The sequence below is a fragment of the Corvus kubaryi genome, unplaced genomic scaffold (assembly GCF_017639235.1).
Source record: "Corvus kubaryi isolate FWS band 111438036 unplaced genomic scaffold, C.kubaryi_AGA036_p1.0 37385, whole genome shotgun sequence".
Taxonomy (NCBI): Eukaryota; Metazoa; Chordata; class Aves; order Passeriformes; family Corvidae; genus Corvus; species Corvus kubaryi.
The window spans coordinates 23,784,237-23,803,038 of NW_024581127.1; the positions used below are offsets into that span (position 1 = coordinate 23,784,237).

General features: G+C 35.3%; 1 protein-coding gene across 2 annotated transcripts in view; it reads right to left on the reverse strand.

Moving 5' to 3' along the window:
- The window catches only part of TAF2 (TATA-box binding protein associated factor 2), a 60,979-nt gene that overhangs the window by 22,444 nt on the left and 19,733 nt on the right, over positions 1 to 18,802 (reverse strand). For both annotated transcript variants that reach the window (XM_042036582.1, XM_042036581.1), the window contains exons 10-20: positions 17,252 to 17,337; positions 15,856 to 15,991; positions 14,674 to 14,828; positions 12,404 to 12,518; positions 12,194 to 12,303; positions 11,455 to 11,520; positions 9,254 to 9,506; positions 5,703 to 5,843; positions 4,252 to 4,362; positions 2,726 to 2,919; positions 2,040 to 2,179 (exon numbers count right to left, since the gene is read on the reverse strand). In XM_042036582.1, coding sequence (XP_041892516.1) covers positions 2,040 to 2,179; positions 2,726 to 2,919; positions 4,252 to 4,362; positions 5,703 to 5,843; positions 9,254 to 9,506; positions 11,455 to 11,520; positions 12,194 to 12,303; positions 12,404 to 12,518; positions 14,674 to 14,828; positions 15,856 to 15,991; positions 17,252 to 17,337 — 1,507 coding nt within the window. The remainder of the gene's footprint in view (positions 1 to 2,039; positions 2,180 to 2,725; positions 2,920 to 4,251; positions 4,363 to 5,702; positions 5,844 to 9,253; positions 9,507 to 11,454; positions 11,521 to 12,193; positions 12,304 to 12,403; positions 12,519 to 14,673; positions 14,829 to 15,855; positions 15,992 to 17,251; positions 17,338 to 18,802) is intronic.

Genomic DNA, 18,802 nt, shown 5'->3' on the forward strand with positions numbered 1-18,802 from the left:
CAGTGTGAACTGGAAACCAGGTAACTGGGAACAAGAACCAGATCTCTTGGCAACACATGGCCAATCATTTCTCCTTCTAAAGCCAGGTTTAGGGCTCTGCAAGGCAAGCACTGCTAGCTTCTCTATGGGTAGTGGAAGAAGTCAGTTAGCAAACTGTGTTTCCAGATCACCCCTCCACCAAAAACTCACCAGTCTTACAGCAGGAGCAGAAGCTCCTGTGTTCAGTGCTGGAAGCTTGTATTGGAGAAATGACAGTGATGACCAGCTAGACACTAGGCTGTGTGGTGAACTGTAGTGACTTTATAGCAGATAGGTATTTGCATCTGCTACCTCTGCATCCAAGAAAAAGCTGTTGGCAAGGGGCAAGGCAGTTAGGCGCAGTAGTATTCTGGTCTGTCATTTTCAGATCTCACAGTGAGCTCTGTCAAAAACTCTGTTCATCATCTCAACCACTGATTTCAAGTAATCTACTTTTTACCATTCAAGTTTTAGCTTCCTGTACAAGGTTTCAAGCAACTTACCCTACTATCTTGCTTATACAGGACCCCATTTGATCAACTGTTTTAAAGATGTACTTTATTACCTTGTAGTATGCTTTCTTATCCAAGCCACTTATTAACTATAAATACCATCCATAAAAGGTCAAGAATTTAATGAGAAAACATTATTTCTATCAGTTTGTCTTTCCAAAGGGTGGAATGAATTAGTGACATTATTCTAAAGGAAAAGAGCTGATGAGTAAGCTTTCTATTCTCCAGCAAATCTTTCCATGAACATTCTATGAAGGGTGGAATAAAGCAATTAGCCCACCAATGAGAGATATGTATAGCACTAGCACAATTGTGAATTCTAGCTTTTATCACTCACAGGATTACCAAATGGTCTATGTGCAGTGGGTTATGGATACAGAGTGTCTGGTGGATTACAGGAGGGAGCCTGAGTGCTGCTCAGCACACAGGCTCCCTCACAGTTACCCGCTGTTTGGAATGACAGCCTGGTTTCAGTCTGTGAGCGGATGCCTGAGTTCCACTGAATGCATTCACTCAAAGAATCTAACTACCTTAAAACCTCCCACTGCTCATCTAGTTTGAGAAGTCTTTGGATAGAATAACAGGAGTAATGTCAAAGTAATACAGCCCTTAAAAAAGGGAGAAAACAATTATTCATGTAACAAGCAAAGGAAACTCTCCTTTACCCTGAAAACAAAACAAACCCATGAAATCTGAGACAGAATAATTAGAAATCTACATCCACCAGTCTGCTACAGAGGAAGAACTGAAGGATTTGGCCACTCTGAAAGGTATAAACCTTCAAACACAAAAGTATTACAAATCTGCTGAACAAAGAAAGACTAACCCAAATAAATGAACGGGGCAATATAATACTAAATTAACTTTATGGAATGCAAATCACTGAAGCTGTAATTTCTAACTGCATTAGAAATCTGTCAGGATTGAGTTTTAACTACAATACATTTAAGAAACTGCCCCGTTTGATTTTTTTTTTCATGGACCGGCAATAGTCAACTTGGATAAAGGCAATATTAAAAGAATGTAAACATCTCATAAACATAAGCTATGCATAAGGAATGGCAAAACATAATCAGCCAAAATATCTCTACAATAATCTGTTTCCAATATTTATAACCATAAAATGCATGCAAAAAGCACAATAAAGATATTAGGAAAAAGGTAAAGCAAAATCAAGGACTTTGACTAGAAATTATGGCTGAAATCAACTAAATCAAAGTCACTGAAGTGTTCAAGAGAAATTACCAAATCCCCTTACTGCCACTTATTATTTCAAAACTTTGGTATCTGATTCAATTTGCAAAGCACTGAGAAACAATGTTCAGCACATCTTCATCACACTTATACTTGCTGAGACAAAGCAACAATAGAAATCTCAGTTTCTTATTAATACAGCTGTCATCATACAAGCTCTTCTGGTGGACACAATTTCAACCTAATATTAATGAGGTAAGCCCTACATTTGTATGAGAATTGTTAAAAAATGTCAAAATAATTGGAAAAAAGTACCTTTTGTGTAGTCAACGACAGCCTCCAATGCTGCTATTCGTACATCTACGAAGTGCCCGTATTCTGCGTACGACTTGAAGAGAGCAGGATCACTTGGGACATGACCATTCTTCTGAAGCACTCGAATAGCTTTTAAACAGCTAGACATGGTAGAAAGAGAAAATTTACATCAGGTTTATGAAATACCAGCCAAGAAAAACAAAACTACCTTTCCCCAAATTGAATACTGAAGATTTTCTGAATTATGTTATCCATATTAACATGATTTCCATGTTACAATTATTTTCACAGCATTAACATACAGCTCTTATTACCTCTGAATCAGGCAGAAACACAAATTAAATTCTCCACCCTGTCAAATCCATTGCTTGGTTTCAGTAAAGCCATAAAAATTTAGAGAAAACACAGCTCAGATGATGTGTGTGCTCTACAGTTACTGTTACAAGGCAAAACTTTCATAAATGCTCTTCTTAAAGAGGCATGGCACGATCAACCTGTTATTAAAAGTCTACACTGACAGAAATTAATGCTGAAAAATAAAGCAATCAAGACAAACTTGCATTTATCAGCTTTTGAAACTTGAAAGGAATTTGACATTTAAGATTAAGACAAACAAGCTAAAATCTCAAAAGCTAACTACAGAAAGGTACATAAAACCCAAGAAAAGTAGTGTCATTAAACCCTACCTGACTGTAATAGTATGTCTGTAACTGGGAAGAAGCTTCTCCATATTCAGAAAACGGGTAATTTCCTCAAGAATAAGTCGTACATCAGGATTTAAGTTATCCAATGTTCGAACTTCATTGTTCACACTGACTGCGGGAGTTACAGAGTTGGCTAGGGCATCAATCAGCTCAGCACGATAGTAGTTGTCTGAAAACTAAATAAAACCAACATTTAACACAAGAAAATATAATGATATATATTCTTTCAAAGCTAAGAAATGCTTAAACTCTGTTACAGAACAGATCTTAAAGCCGAGACAGTGGGAAACACTGCATGAGAAAGCAAAACAGGAAAAAATTAGTTCTGAAAATCATACCATTAATCCAGCCAGCAACTTCATGAGCTTCTGAAGTGAACTAATGAGCTCACTGCTGCTTAGTGAAGAAAATCTCGCTTCTTCATCCACCCCTCTTACCTGGGCTCGTAGTTTCACCCCTTCTGTTATGCTGGCCTTTGCATCTGTTAGTTGTGTTAGTAAGCAGCAAAAAGTATAAAAATAAAATTTACAAAAGCAGAAAGAAGTACTGGATTTGAGTGTTAAGTTACTTTAACCTAAACAAGCCCCACATCTGTCAGATCCAGCAGAAGATGTCAAGCATGTGCAGAAGGGATGTGGAAAAGTGAGGCTGGATCTCTCCCTCAGTGGTAAGAAGATGTCAGACACCTCACCCCTTTCTGTGACTACTGATTCATGTGTCCAACTCTCTACCTCTCCACCCTCCATCATCCTTATTTCAGTAATAAGCAACAAGTGTTGTTACAGTATGTGTTCTACACACAAGAAAAAATTAGGCTTAAGACACATCAGACTGGTTCCACTTAACTTTGGATACTTAATTGGGAAGATTATGATGGGCTCTGAGCTAGAATTCTCTATCATCTCAGGATCTCAAAGGTCATCTAATCCTCCTTCAGAAGAGGTCTGTGTGGGAAGGAACTTGAGGTGACATTTCCAACCCAGATGTTTCAGTTTAGTGATGGAACAATATTAACCTGTGGTTCAGCTGCTATTTAACTAGATGAAGACAATCCAGTTCTGTGAACTAGAACTGATATTCAAAACACAGAAACCCAGAGTCCTGTATATTGTTAAAAAAAGATTATTTCCTTTCTTTGCTCTTTCAAATATTCTTTTCAAGGTCAAAAAACCATCATAAAAACCAGTGCTTAACTTTGCATGCTACATTCTCTCCAAACACTTGGGTATTTTTAATGAAAAAGAGTAAAGCAAGGAAAGTATGTGTGCCACAGGCAGGTCCTTAGTAAGTCAAACAAGCACACAGAGCTTGAAATATCCAAGAAGTGCCACCACAGAATGTCAGTTACAGAACATTCTCTAACATTTACCATTTAGTTTAGCACATCACCTTTGCATCAACTCTGAGCCAGGTATTTACAGTAGTGGTATCAAACGTCATGCAGGTATTAACTAAAACTTTTTTCAACAAAAAAAGAAGTAAGAGATTAAAATAAACACAGTCTTTACCTTATTCTTCCTGTTATCGTTATACTTGATCAAATCCAAAATAAACATTAAAACCTCCTTAGGACAAAGGTTGTGAACATCTCTCAGAAGGGCCATGGCAACAGGCATAGTCTGTGTAATAAAATTAATACTAACATCACTCTTTACATTAAGGAAATGATAGTTATACACTGGAAAGAGGTACATCCTGAAAAACAGCAATTAACAAATTTACAATAGCAAGTGTCTGAAAAGTTGTATTTACATACTTTTTGAAAGTATAATTTTCAGATCAAATAAACTATGTAGTTGTTGTTCAGTAATTAGTGACAGTACAGCTATTTGGAAAAAAAAAGAAAAAGTATATCCAAAACCAGACTCCCAAGTCAAGACACTATTAAAAAAGTATCAAATGAAAACCAGTGATACACAGAAAATGATGATGGAATTTATTTTGAGATAGACACTGAATTTGAGTGTTTCATGTAGACACAATGTCTAAGCTTCCACTTTGACTGAGACATATAGACCCAACAGGGTCAATGAAGCCTGAAGAATTACTAGCCAGACAGGTGCTACTCTGACTAGGTATTTATTTTAGAATGAGCTAAGCAGATGTCTAGGCTCCACTTGACATAGATTTAGGAATCTTACTCTAGATAGTCAAACTTGGCACACAGGATTAAAAAGGGAGAAAAATTGAAGATTTAGTGGTAAAGAATGAACAATGACAAAAAAAGCAGAAAAATACAAAAAGAAGGTCCAAGAATGACAGGAAGGATGAAACAGTTTTGGACAGAGTAAAAAACCAAAATTTGAGTCTTCTATAAAATCAGTAATACAAAATCTATGAAATAAGAACTCAATCACCCAGTAAAGTGAATCTTGAGAGAAAAACATTGTAATTAGTTTTGTTATCCAATGAACAACCAAAAATTATAGATTACAGTAAAAAAAACTGTGCTAACACCAAAATAAGCAGCAGTGATATGTGATTTGATAACAGAAAGAAGAGGGCAAGAAGGATTATCCAATGTCTTGAACTAAAAAGCCCACCAATATAAGAATTTTAAGACTTTACTTGCAGTATGGTATAATTGCTATTAAAGAATAAAGGCAGTTGCTGAATTCACTTAAAAGATAAAATTAGTATCTTCCTTACAGTGTTATTTAAGAACGAGCTCAGAAATAATTACAAATAATTATTATATAATAACATAAAATTCTCCATTCTCCTGAAGAAACTGCTAATTTAACTTCAGCTACTCAGAAGAAATTACTAAATATTTGTTAATTGATTTTTTACTAAGAAGGAACAACTGAAGCCATATGAGAAAGAATTAGTTACTTTGACTTTTATTACAGAATAATTGAGGCTTGGGCGATCCATGTTCCTGTAATTGTCAACTGTGGGAACATTTTAGTATTTCGACAATTCTTTTAAAACATTCATTGAGAAAAATAAATTTTACCTTTTGAAGAAAGTAGCTTTGAAAGTTCATGAAGTTGTTGGTCTTCACAATGTTTGGACAAGTCTTACAACAAAACATTCGGGTAAAGAGTGACTTCATGGCTGGTGGTCCCGTCCACGTACTTACCATGGAATTTGCAATCTGAGTAAGTAGGGGGGAAGGGAAACTGTATTAACATGACCACTGCAAGTTTAGTTTGGCTGTAAAAAAGTACACATTTCCCATAATCAAAAAGGATAATTGCCAAGAACATTCTCTCCTTTAAACAGATAGTTACTTTCATGAGTGTACTATCTTATATTAGCTAAGTATTCACTGACATTCCCAATATATCTTCTCTACGTTAAAGGTAAGTTTTATGAAAATGGTTCCATTTGGAAGACATCTGCAACTAACTATCCTTCCATGATAAACTTCTGTTCTTAATTATTTTCTCTTCTATGTATTTTAGATGAAAATTCTGTGTTTACTATGCCAAGTTCTCTGACTTTACAGAAGCCAGTGATGGAAGGGGATTTTGCAATACCAACTTCCCAAATTTACCCTGCCAGTAACCTCAACCTAGACTTTAAAATAGGTCTCAGCCACCCTATGAATTAAAGACCACCTCTAAAATTAAGACAAGGCAGCTCCTTCTAACTTTAATTGTAATGCACTAAAAGACTGTGCACTGAGAACTATTTATTACTATAGTCTGCTTTGGTGTAAGGCAGTTAAGGTTCCACAAAGACAAAACTGCTTTTTGTGCCTTTCCAGCATCCTGGGTTTCATACATTTGCTGTATGGAGCACTGAAAGTCTGCAGACAAGGACACCTGTGTCTGCTGATGGTTAATCTGCCTGATGTGTGTGCACACAAACAAATGGTACCAATGCACCCTACAATGTAGCAGGAATTTCCATTGTTACAGACCCACCACAAACTAAGGAAAAATCTGTTTTCACAAAGAAAAAACTGAATTTGATGACTTCCTTCCAAATTATTTAGCTTGTTTCAAAGGTTATTGCATATGCATTAAGTGAAGGAAAAGCAAGAGGCTATCTGAACATGCACAGCAATCCATTTCACCATTGCTTTTGTGGAAGATGGGTGCTCTGTTACTAAAAACCATCTTCCCACTAATCCAGGCTTCAAAGGAAAGTCAGAGAGGGAAAATACTGCAGACAGGCTCGATCTTCCCTTTGCAATAACGGAAGTGTTTGAACTAAAGATGCAGGTACAGCTTTTTCTGAAAGCTACAATAATTCTTCCTGCAGATGAAGATTAATCCCGAAGACTGCTTAGAAACCATGATAAAGAACTTAAAACTGCAAATATGAAATTTATGTAGCAGTGTCCAGTACAACTCAATCCCCAAAATATCAAAGTTTACTATGTTTACAAAATACTCACTATTCCATTAATATCAGGGTGTACATTTTTAAACATTAACTTCTTATTTTAAGCATTTCATTTCACAAAGTCCGTAGATGAACAACTATTTTCAAGTAAAATCAACAGTAGTTAAATCATCATCATTTCAGTATTTTTTTTGTCTTATAATGTGTTCCGACTCATTTGAATTTCTCTTTACTGACAGAATCTGATTTTTCTACTTATTCTACTGAGACATTACACACTTTGAACTAAATGAATCTGTGCATTCCCCACACAGTAACACAAGTGGTGTTTCTTGCATTATTTTTAGTTAAAAAGGCAGGAGGCACACTCCATTTCTGCATTCTCCATTCAATTTAGCACAGCATGAAAAAGTAGACTAAGGTGTAACTCTCATGCACATCTATGAAACTCCTCAATGTTTGGGAGGGAGAAGTTTGTGGTGGTAGTGTTCCTATCGTAAAGTTTATAGCACATCACCCACACTGCAATGGATCTGAACTGGGAAATCAGTTTGTGTACTCTCAGGAATTAAGATTGTGACATTATTTGCTGCTTTCTCTGTATTTTTGTCCTGAAGGACTCAGCACAGTGTGTGTGCATGTATCTTCACACATATCTCTTAATTTATCAATGAGGATTTAATATGTCACCTGGATACTTCATGGCTGAGAGACTGATGTCTTTTTTACAATGAAATATACCAAGAAAGTGTAGTAAATTCGATAACTGCATTGTCACGTATAATTTCTCTGTCTCACATGAGTACACCAAGAACATTTGACAACAGTAACTGCAACCCAGCTAGAAACTGCAAACCAACAAAAAAGTACCCTCCTTCCGAATAACCACGAGTGACTTGGCTTTTTTCAATAAAGAATACAGATCCTGAGTATTTACAAGCTGAGAAAATTAAACTCAATGACAATAGGAAGTTACTCTCATTAATGTCCTGATGTTGGAATAAGTAACAGAATGTATTACACTTTCCTCCCAGGTAACTTACATAAATATATCTACAACTCTGTTCTGCCATGCTACTTCACCTTCATTTAATGTCACAGCCAAACTTTTTGCTTGCCTTATTATCTTCTTTTCTGTAAGTCAACCACCTTATCCATAGACCCAAGATTTTCCATACAATTACAACTGAACAAAACCAGCAATGATTATCTGCAGCCCAACTGCCTAAGAAGTTAAAGACAGAAAAAAACTATTGCATTTAAATATTGCAACAACTGCTCTTTTAATATTTACCTGTGCAATATACACTATTAGATATTCCGAGTGAATTCATCATGAAAAGTGCATATTCTAAGTCAGATACTGGCAGCACCAATACTAGCACATACACTGGCAGTTTTACATCAGTGCTTCATAATATTAAAATAGTTTGTCAAAAACATTTGGATTTTGATTTTCAAAATATGGCCAAACATTTTATTTCTGTATGGGAATGAAATTATTCCCAACAGGTACACAGCAGAAAGCAAGCTCTATGACAATAATCTGAACTCTACAAATTGGCAATCAATGTCTTCATGTCCATAAAAGTATGTCACCAACATGTCATTTTTAGAAATTCTTGTTTTTCTGTTATTGTAAAATTAGGGTTTTACTCATTTTTATTCTTAATGCTAATTGTATGTCTAAGAAAAAAAAAGATCTTCCTTTTTCAAGGCAATTATTTGGCTTCTTAATATTTAATTGTGGCCCAACTTGATGTTTATTTTGTGACCTTATTCAATCTGAAACAACATAAAGCAGCAATCTGAATTCCAATTAGAAAAAGATGAATTTCAGCACTTCAGAGTTCTCAACAGACTGGCCAAGGAACTTCCCAGTAAAATAACAAAAAATATACTTTGGTTCTGAAAAAAAATTAAACAAAAGTCTTTTATTTCTGCCACTTAATGAAATCTGGAAAAATCCCTTGTGGTTTTCATGTCTGACATCTCAATTTTGACCATTATGAAAGCTTTCTGCAGTCTCCATTTACAGACTAAAATAATACAACCTTCCTTTCAAATCTGTCATGTTAAAAATACTTGGCAAATAAATTTAAGAAGTTAAATATCAAGCCAATTTAGGAACTGTGATGAGTTCTGACCCATTTTCAGCCATTTACAAAGTCTAGTGGATTTCTTCCCTTACTCCCATCCACACAACCTCACCTTTGCAAGGCAGAAGCAGGCCAGCATTCTCACCCGGTAGAAACACTGTTCCTGCTCCAGGATATCAGTCAGTGCAAGCCGTGATGCTGGAGTAGGGAACTTTTCCAATGCCAGAATGGCTTCTTCTTGTGCCACCACATCTCTCTCATATCGCAGCTGATACTGCCACATGAAATCAGACTGCTCAAATTCCACCTTCCTCAGTACTGACATATCGGGATCTATCCTTATCCAGAGCAAGGGGGAATCAGCACTAAGACAGACATGAAAAACAGTAATAGCTTATAAAATTTCAAGACTACAGAAATTCTAAAGATCTCCTAACTTGTTATGAGTTATTTGTAAAGTATTTAAATTCAAAGAACTATAACAGAATATAGGTTAGAGGGAACTCTTGAAAGTCTCTGGTCCGATCTCCTGCTTCCAGGATGGCAATTCTATAGCCTCCCAGGGCAATCTGTCCAAACCTCTAATACATCAAAGTGAACACTGTTTTAGTATTTTTAACCTACAGATCTCTGTTTATGGTAAACTACTGTATAATCTCAGTGTATTTAATTCTACTTCCTCAGTTGCAACAATTTTCCTAACTGATAAGTACTTTATCACCTTCTAAAGGTTAGGACTACAAAAAAAAAAAAATTCAAGAAAGAAAATCTGGTGGTAAATACACTTTTTTTTAATCAATAGATGTGAAACTCCTTTACAACCACTCACATGCTATGATGAAAGCTGACAAGGGTAACGATATAAATGATGATAAAAGTGAAAGTATTAACCAACAGGATTAAAATTATGCTACAGACAGAATAACCCAGTTGTATTCCACCCAAACAAGCATTTTACGCTTTAGTAAAAAAAAAGTAATACACTTTAGTATTCACACAGCACCATGACTGCAGAAATAATTTATGGAAGCAAGAAGCACGAATTATGCAATACATTCTCTTAGTCATTTTTCCACATAAAAATCACAACCCCAAAATACCGACATGGCATTAGGAGAGTTTGGAATGATGAAAAGGGCATAATTATAAATATGATGTGTATTTCTGAATACATTTGTAGAAAAACTAGAATTACCATCAAGATAGTAGCTAGAGAAGAAAAGACAGTGAAAGTGTGTATACACAAGACTTAGAAAATAGGATAGAATGTGTATTATCATACATGCTTGCAGCAGAGGAGTCCAAACCAGACAACAGAATGACCATGCCACAGATTAGGTTATCAGATAAAGTGCAAGTGTCTTGCATAAAATTCTATACCAGTTCAAAGGTCATTCTAAGATCCCTGAAGTCTCATCTCAGGATAATACAGCAGGGACCTGAGCATAATTGATCAAAAATACTCACAAATATTTAGGGTAATTATCCTTTAATACAATTAAAATTATTCCTATTTCCAATGTCATACGAAAATGACAGCAATAACTTGCTCTATGTAAGTACATCATAAAATTTTTTCTCATCATATATTAGATGAGGTTAAATTTTGAGAATCTGCAACATTTTTAAGGTGAAGCAATCTATCCTTCAAAGAGCCACCACTGGCTTTCAAGAGCAGATTATTTACTTCCCTCATCCAGAAAACAAGATACCAACACCTTCACTATTTCTGAGGGCACTACTGGTTCCAAGTCAAGGATGGTAAGGCAGGTATTTACACTGAGCAACAATTTGCTTCCAAAGATCTTAACAGTTCCAACTGAAATCAATGACAGTGTAGATTTCAGTGTGAAGCACCTCATCATTATTTTTAATCTAGAAGAATTCTTTTGTAATTACAGATTTCAGGAACTTGTCTGTATTAGTGGCAGTTAAATGGTCTTCATCAAGATCCAACAAAAATGGCTCTTAGTTTCAAACAAATTCTTGTTTACATTTTACCTATAAAGTCAGCTGAAAGGTATCATTGGAAATGTATTAGAGTCAAGTAATTTATTGCATCACCCTACCATGCCCAAGTTTTTTTATAAAATCTGATTATATTGGTCAACCTGTACTTTTTACACTTTGCCAGCATTTCCCCAGCTACAGCAAAAAAGTCTCAAAGAAGACAAAGAAATGTGGGATAGTTTTGGAAGTGGTCACTCATATAATGAAGTACAACATTATTATCCAATCCTTCGAAACAGCATGCTTTAGACAAGGGGAACATGGCTCAGACTCACACTGGGAAACTCCAACAAGCTAACTTACTCCATAGCAGAAAGGTCCATGTCCACCTCTTCTCCATTCATCAGTGGAATCTTTTTCTTCTTATTTCTATTAATAAAGAGAAAATAGAAAGAAAAAAAAAAGTATACTTAGCAGACTGGCAAATATATGTTTATAAATGGAGTTAAGCACTGCAAAAAGTACTCTGTGTATTTAATCACATAAAAACATAATGCTCTCTCCAGCAAAAAATATTTACAAATTTGAGCTATGCATCCATTTCTATAATTTTTACTTCCACCATTTTTACAATTACACATAAACATAGAACTTTGAGAAGCAGAATTCAAAGTAATTATTAAAATGCATTAGAAAATGGAGAGAATCTATTTGGGAAGTATGTCACTTTTCTTGTTCCCTTGATTTACCAAATAGTCCTGGCACCCCCTTCACTTGAGGCACTCCTCTGGCCTACATTTGTCTTCCCTCTAATTTGTGGTTCCCATTCAAAGGCATTTTGAATAATTTGACTAATTAGAGTCTTCATTCAACTAATTCTACATAAATTAGGTCTTTATAAAAGTTTTACAAAATGACTTATAATTAAGAACTGTGTAAAGTCTCCTGCTGTCCCTAACAGTAAGAAATTTTCCACTTACATCACAAGTAAGTTTTATTTAGTAAGACTAAGAAAGAAAAAGAATATATTTATCACCAAATGCCCTGTATGTTTTCATACAGCCATACTAAAAATACCTGCAGTTAGTATTTTAGTTCTTACCTTCTGCTTTTAGAATGGCAAGGAATATCATGTTTAAGACTGTTTTCTTCAATCTGCAATGTATGGTTGAATGAGCCATCAAGTTCTTGCACTGTCACTTTAAGAGGACCCTTGAAGTTCATAAGATTTTGTTATTAACATTAAACCTATGCTTATTAATGTACACATCATACTTGTATGTGTAGGTAAAATATAGAAAATGGACCTTACCACGTATTTCTGAGTCCCAGGAGAGGTGTAATCTTGTTTTATTTCCAATTCCAATACATTCCGTTTTCTATTAAATGCAAAGCTACCATAAAATTTTACCACTCCACTCTGATCCCTAATAAGCAGTATAGGAATTCTAGTGCTCAATGCAATAGTTATAAAAAACCATAATTCTCAATTCTTAACACTTGCTTTATGCTTCTTTATTCCTAGAATTACCCATTCCAAGAAAATCTGGAAATGAAAACACCCATGTTCATTCACGAAATTCTAGGGGTTTAGGTTCTTTAATGTCCAATCATGTTTCTTATGAAGAAAAACTGAAGTGCAATAAAAACCACCTAGTATGAAGAAATTCATTATGAAAAATTATTCTGGACTCCACCACATCCAATGTCCTTGGCATGCTCTCAGAGAAAGTAATTGAGTAAGACTTCAGTATATGGTTTGTTTTACTATGTATTTTAGTTAAATAAAACTAAGGGGAAAATGTAGACATCAGTTTGTTTTCTACCCACACTACATTTAACTCCATTATTTTATTGCAGTTTTTCAAACTGGGCCATGTGAGCATTCACATGTGTGTGTATATGAGTTCACATATACATGAGAGTGTACAATATGAATGATAAAAAGTAACAATCTCACTCTACATTTTTGCTCGGGCAATGATTCCTTCAAGACAACTTTTCCTGTGAATAATTTAATCATTCATTTCTGTATGACAGCCATTACTACACCTTACTTATAGTAAACAAAAATACTAAAATGAAGCATTTTAGTGTAATGCACACTCTCACAAGTCTCTGACAAGCAAGGAAGGAAAATCTGTTCTTTCATGTACCAACATTTAAGGGAGGAGCTTCCATATTCAAAGACACTTCTTACCATACAGGGGTTATTAACTTTTCTCCCAAAATTTGGCCATTTGGCTAAATACCTCAGACTGGTTCTGTTTGTGGAGGCTGCCTTCATGAAGCTCAGTGATATCAGGTAAGAGTTTAAGACATTTTTAGTGGTTTATTCAGCACAAGGTTTAAACTCAGCATCAACGCAGCCCTTGCTAACGGCAGAAGATAGCACTAGTTAACAGCAGTAAGATCTCCTCCCAAACAACATAGAGACCTGCTACGATCTCACAAGGTGGAAAATCTACTGCCACAGGAATAGCAGGGTTTGAAGCATGGCAGGCAGGTTGCAATCATAGGATTAGATGCAAGTTACAGTTAACAGGATCAGCCTTGGGGCCAAAGTACAGAGAAGGTGAAAAAATCCCCAAATGTATGAATTACAATTCTTTCTTCCTTACAGAACAGATGTAGTTAAGATTCCTCCAGCTCTGATAGTAACACTGACATTTAGATGTAGCTGCAGTGTGAAAATATGTACATAATACAGCTCCTATTTTTCTCAAATGCTTGGCACAGCGAAGTATGGAAATTAGAATAATGTGTATGTATACTTTATGAATACTTCTGATGCAAATAAAATACTAACCTCTCAAATTACTCTATAAATACTAATTATACAGTGCTTTTTAGTTAAGATATTCAGATGCATGAACATTGTTAAGTCAGCTCAAATACCTACTTTTGTTTAAGGTATGTTTTTGCTGCAGTCACATACAATTCTAGCCTGGAGTCACATTAAATAAAACTAACAATTAAACCTCTTAAATGGAGCAACTTCAAATTTCCCCTCATATCAATACAAAATAAGAAACCCTATTTCTTGACTAATATCACTAAAATCTGTCTGTTGAAGAATCAACAGACAGAGGTTTATTTTACTTGCAATTGTACTATTAACACAAGCTACCAAGATATTAAAGTATATTGTAAACTAATAGTCTGTGCTTTAGGTTACTTATTTCATGGTGATTTACTGGAAATCACATATTAAAATGCACTAGACTATAGCATTTTCCATGTCCAACTTCAGCATATTTCTATGGGCAGTGTCCTCTGGAATCCTTTTAGTATAATTTGGCCTTAAATTCCAGCAGAGTTCCTGTGCTTCTTTCAAAGGAAACCTTAAAATAATGAAATCCCTTCTAGTACAGAACATGCAAAAAAGCCAGCATAGTTCAAAGGACTATGAAAAGATTGTGAACCTGTGGTTCACATATACATCTAATTCACAGAATAATGTACTTCACTGTTTTATGCAAATGTGTTTCATACTCCTCTTCATGTTCCTTTGATAGTGCCAATTAAAAAACAAAATTCATTCTCCATATTAACAATCCAGACAAAGAATAAAAAGGATACACCCACTGCTTTATTAAAGGTTGGATGTCTTTGCCTGAGACATTTGAGATAGATTTCAAAAACCCAGATGTGGAAACCAACATCTGACTCCACATGTGTGACTGGAACTTCTGAGATGAAGCAGTACTGGCCAGACTCAACAACTTGTTGAAAACCTAAAATGATAAAATGTTATTACTTTCCTTAAATACTTATATATACAATAAGCTTTTCTGTTTAGTTTCAGTTGAATTGCAACTAAAGGTCAATACACTCACTTTCTGATAAGCAGCTTTAAAAAAAGGTTTTCAAAATAAAGACATTACAGGGAAATTACTTGCTTGACCACATCAGAAATTGTGATTTTCAGTCCAAATGTATCTTCCTGGAAGTTACACATACATATAAATATACAAAATCAATTAGAAGATGATCAACTTTCAAAAATTATCTACAGTAAAAGAAATCACTGACTATATCTCCTTTTTCAGAAACATTCATTAGATTCTCTGCTGTATTTTCAACCTGACAACTACCTATAACAGCTCTAGCACAGTAACACACATTTTTCTTAAAAATAACCCCAAATTGAGGAAAAAACCCCCAACCCCCCCAAAAACGTGAAGTTGATATGAAAATATTACTCAGTTTCTAACTGCTTATTTGTAGCACCATAGTCTTCCTAAGGTAAGTCACAAAAGATATTTAGTAAAGAAGAGAAACTACAGTTCTGCAGAAGTTCAGTATTTCAGAATAAAATTACGATCTTCTATTCAAATACTTCCTTTAATATAAGCATCTATGTTTCACCTAGCACTGAAAATTTTATATAATGGAGAGAGCTGAGGCTGGATTCTCATTATTGTCATAATTTATAATTTCATTAGATTACCTCACAGCAACACCAGTTAGGGACAGTAAAACAGGCTCTCAGTGTTAACAACTGATCAAAATAACTCAAACCAATGAAACACCCTAAGATTAAAGAGAATATGCAAAATATAAAAAGCTTTGTAAATTATGCTTAAGAAAAACAGCTAACTTCATCCTAACTCAAAAGACCTAACATTTGTTCAATCCTGCTAAAACTGATGGAATCCTATGATGACCTGTTCTGTTTTTCTCTGAACTCCATTTAAAGAACAGAAATGCAACTGAAGACAAAGAGTTTTCTATATTCCATATAATCATTTAAATACCTACCTGTAACATGAACTCCATGCTAATTCTGTTCTCAATCAGTCTCATAACAAGATGTGCTTTACACTGGAACATAGTGTAATATTCCCAGGACAGTGTATGAGGGTGTTTGATAGAAAAATGTAAATGTGATGCAGGGCTGGAAAAAAAAAAAAATATCAAAAAAAGCTCTCTATTTTTCATTTATTGAATGAAACTTAAAATGTAACCCAGCAACCAAGCTTAGAGCTGCACCAACTTAAGACTTCTTGTATTGCTTTTTGTTACAAATTATGGCATGCTTAAAATGACCACTCACTTGTCCAGACAAGGGTGTACGTACCTGGCATCCAGCAAGTACTGTACAGAGATCAGTGGCACATGATAACTACTTGATAGGCAATCACTGAAGTTCTCCTTATCACAATTCTCCTGTTATTTTAGATACTTCTCTGTTCTGAGGTAGGGAGGGGCTAGCAACCATGGAAGAATTGAAATTCAAGGAGGAAACTGAGGTTGTGGCTCAGACATTATATAATAATTTGGTCTCAGTATAAAAAGTATTTATCCAGCTTCAAATTATACAGTTGATTGACTTCTGTAAAGTTCTTTTCTTGCAAATTACAACTGAGCCAGGACCCACATTCTCGGCCTTCTTAAATTTACTAAGTGTTGATTGATTTTGGTACTGGTTACATTACTTAGCAGCAAAACAACTCCTTGTGAGGCTGTGTCATAACTGGATCAATTTATGCAAGAAAATAAAAACCCAGCAAAGCTTGTCACTGAAACCCAGATCCACTTAGTGATCTGACATTTAGCAATATTTTTCTACCTCCAGTGGTTAGTACTACTCAGTGGGAGAATTACAGGAGAGGGAAGAGGAATCATTCTAAACTAGACATACTGAAGCTACAGATATCAGGCAAATAAAAACCCTGCCAGTTCACATTGGAAACTAATAGTACTTCACAGATGACTGACCTAATACTTTTTTACCCACAATATACTAAGAAATCTCAGTCTAAGACTACAAGGTGGTATCTGAGAGCAGAAAGAAAAAGGAGCAAAGAAACAGAAAGCTGATGATACCGTAAAAAAGCCTGAAAATTACTAACCACTCCAGAAATAGCTCACGCCAAAATTCTGGCTTCATGTTCTCTCTTATCCTCTTACTAAAAAGCAGTTTCATAACAGCATTAAAAACATTCATTATACTTAATTTCCTTTGAAATTCACATTGAAAGAAAAATAAAACAACAGGTATTACAATATACTCAAGATGTACTTTATGAGACTGGTAATACATGCCTTGGGCAGCTTGAGATCTTGGCCTTGTGCTACACAACACACCCAAGGCATATATTAATGGCCCCATAAAAAAATACCCTGCAATAACTTGCAGCTTAAATAAACATACTTGTCTTTCTCTTTTCCTCCTCCGAATATTGGATGCAGTAAAACTCCACCAGTCTTCAGTTCATATGCCACGATTTGATCTAACTCCTGGGAAGAACAACATACATAAGTGAGTGTCATTTTGAAGAGCAGAGAAATTATTTAAAGACAGGAAAGCTTTTAATATTGTTCAAGCCATACCTCCTAATTAAGCTTGTTTACAAAAGGAGAAGTATTTTAAAATCAGAGATGTTCCTCAAATGAGAACAATAACAAAACAGTAGAAATTAGCAGCTTTTACTTGTTTTGGGGCTGGACAGGGGGCTAACCTCCAACAATACTGAAAAACATTATAACTGAAGAGTATTATTATTCAATAAATAAGTTGTCTCCAACCAAAAGAAATAAATGTGGTCAGCATTTCATGCCATGGAAAACAACTACAGAGACACACACACACACATAAATATAATGTATTAAATATACATATTAATAAATAAATAGATATATATTTACATTGGGCCCAAGCCCTGCACTGTGTCTGAATTTGTGTGATGCTACACCCGGGTTAACAAGCACACTTTAAGGCACGATGTTTTTAAGGGCTCACTGTCACCCAGAACTCAACATGAATCAAATTGTGTCAGCTTAAGCACAGGAAATGTAAACCGATGCCTGTCTGCAACCCAGTGTTAAAAGATTTCCAAATATTTATATGTATTGATATTACACACTTTCACATATTGGTGATACATTAAAAGACGGGCAGGCTGTGACAGTAGCAGCTCTCAGTTCTACATGGGCACCTTTAGCAAGTCACGGGGAACAATGCGAGCAACTTCTGCTGCACACAGCAGTGAACTCTTAGCACAGACCATCAGTTCTGCTGTTCTCTGTAGCACCCACAGCTTCAGCACAGACAACACATGACTGGTGAACTGAATGAGCATTAGGCAGTTGAGGACATGGTACTGGGTCCCCATGTGAGTAAGGGATGTAAATGGAGGTAGTGGGGTTAGGATTTACTTTTTGGAATAGGGAGAGTAAGAGAATGTGATGAGAGAAAGAAGACGTATCTTTTTGTGAATAAATGTTACTGGCAAGGAATGAGGAGTCATTGCTGCTATCTCTAGAAAGTACCTGTCTCAAAGATTACATTTGAAAATGTAAGCCACAGAGACCTTCCAAGAAAAGGAACCTCTTCAAAAGGGGGTTTTTTTGCTGTTTCATTATTTCATTTAGTACTTCAATGATACTGAAAGATACCAGAATCACCACTGATCCAAGCTAATACTGGAGCCTTTCTGAGCTGTATGGATAGCCATCACAGCACAATAAATTCACCAAATACATATCCTTATGAATCCTATATTCTATTCTAAGTATTTCAAAATTAACATCTTTTTCGACTCTTTTTTTGGTGCAAAAGTCCAAACAAAAAGAGCAAAACTAATTTCATGGAGAGACAATGACAATATTACTCATATGGCAGTCACAAAAATCTATTTTGGTTTGTATGTTTGGTGTTCTTCCTTGCAGCAAGTGGTCAAAATATTTTAGCTCTAAGTTTTGT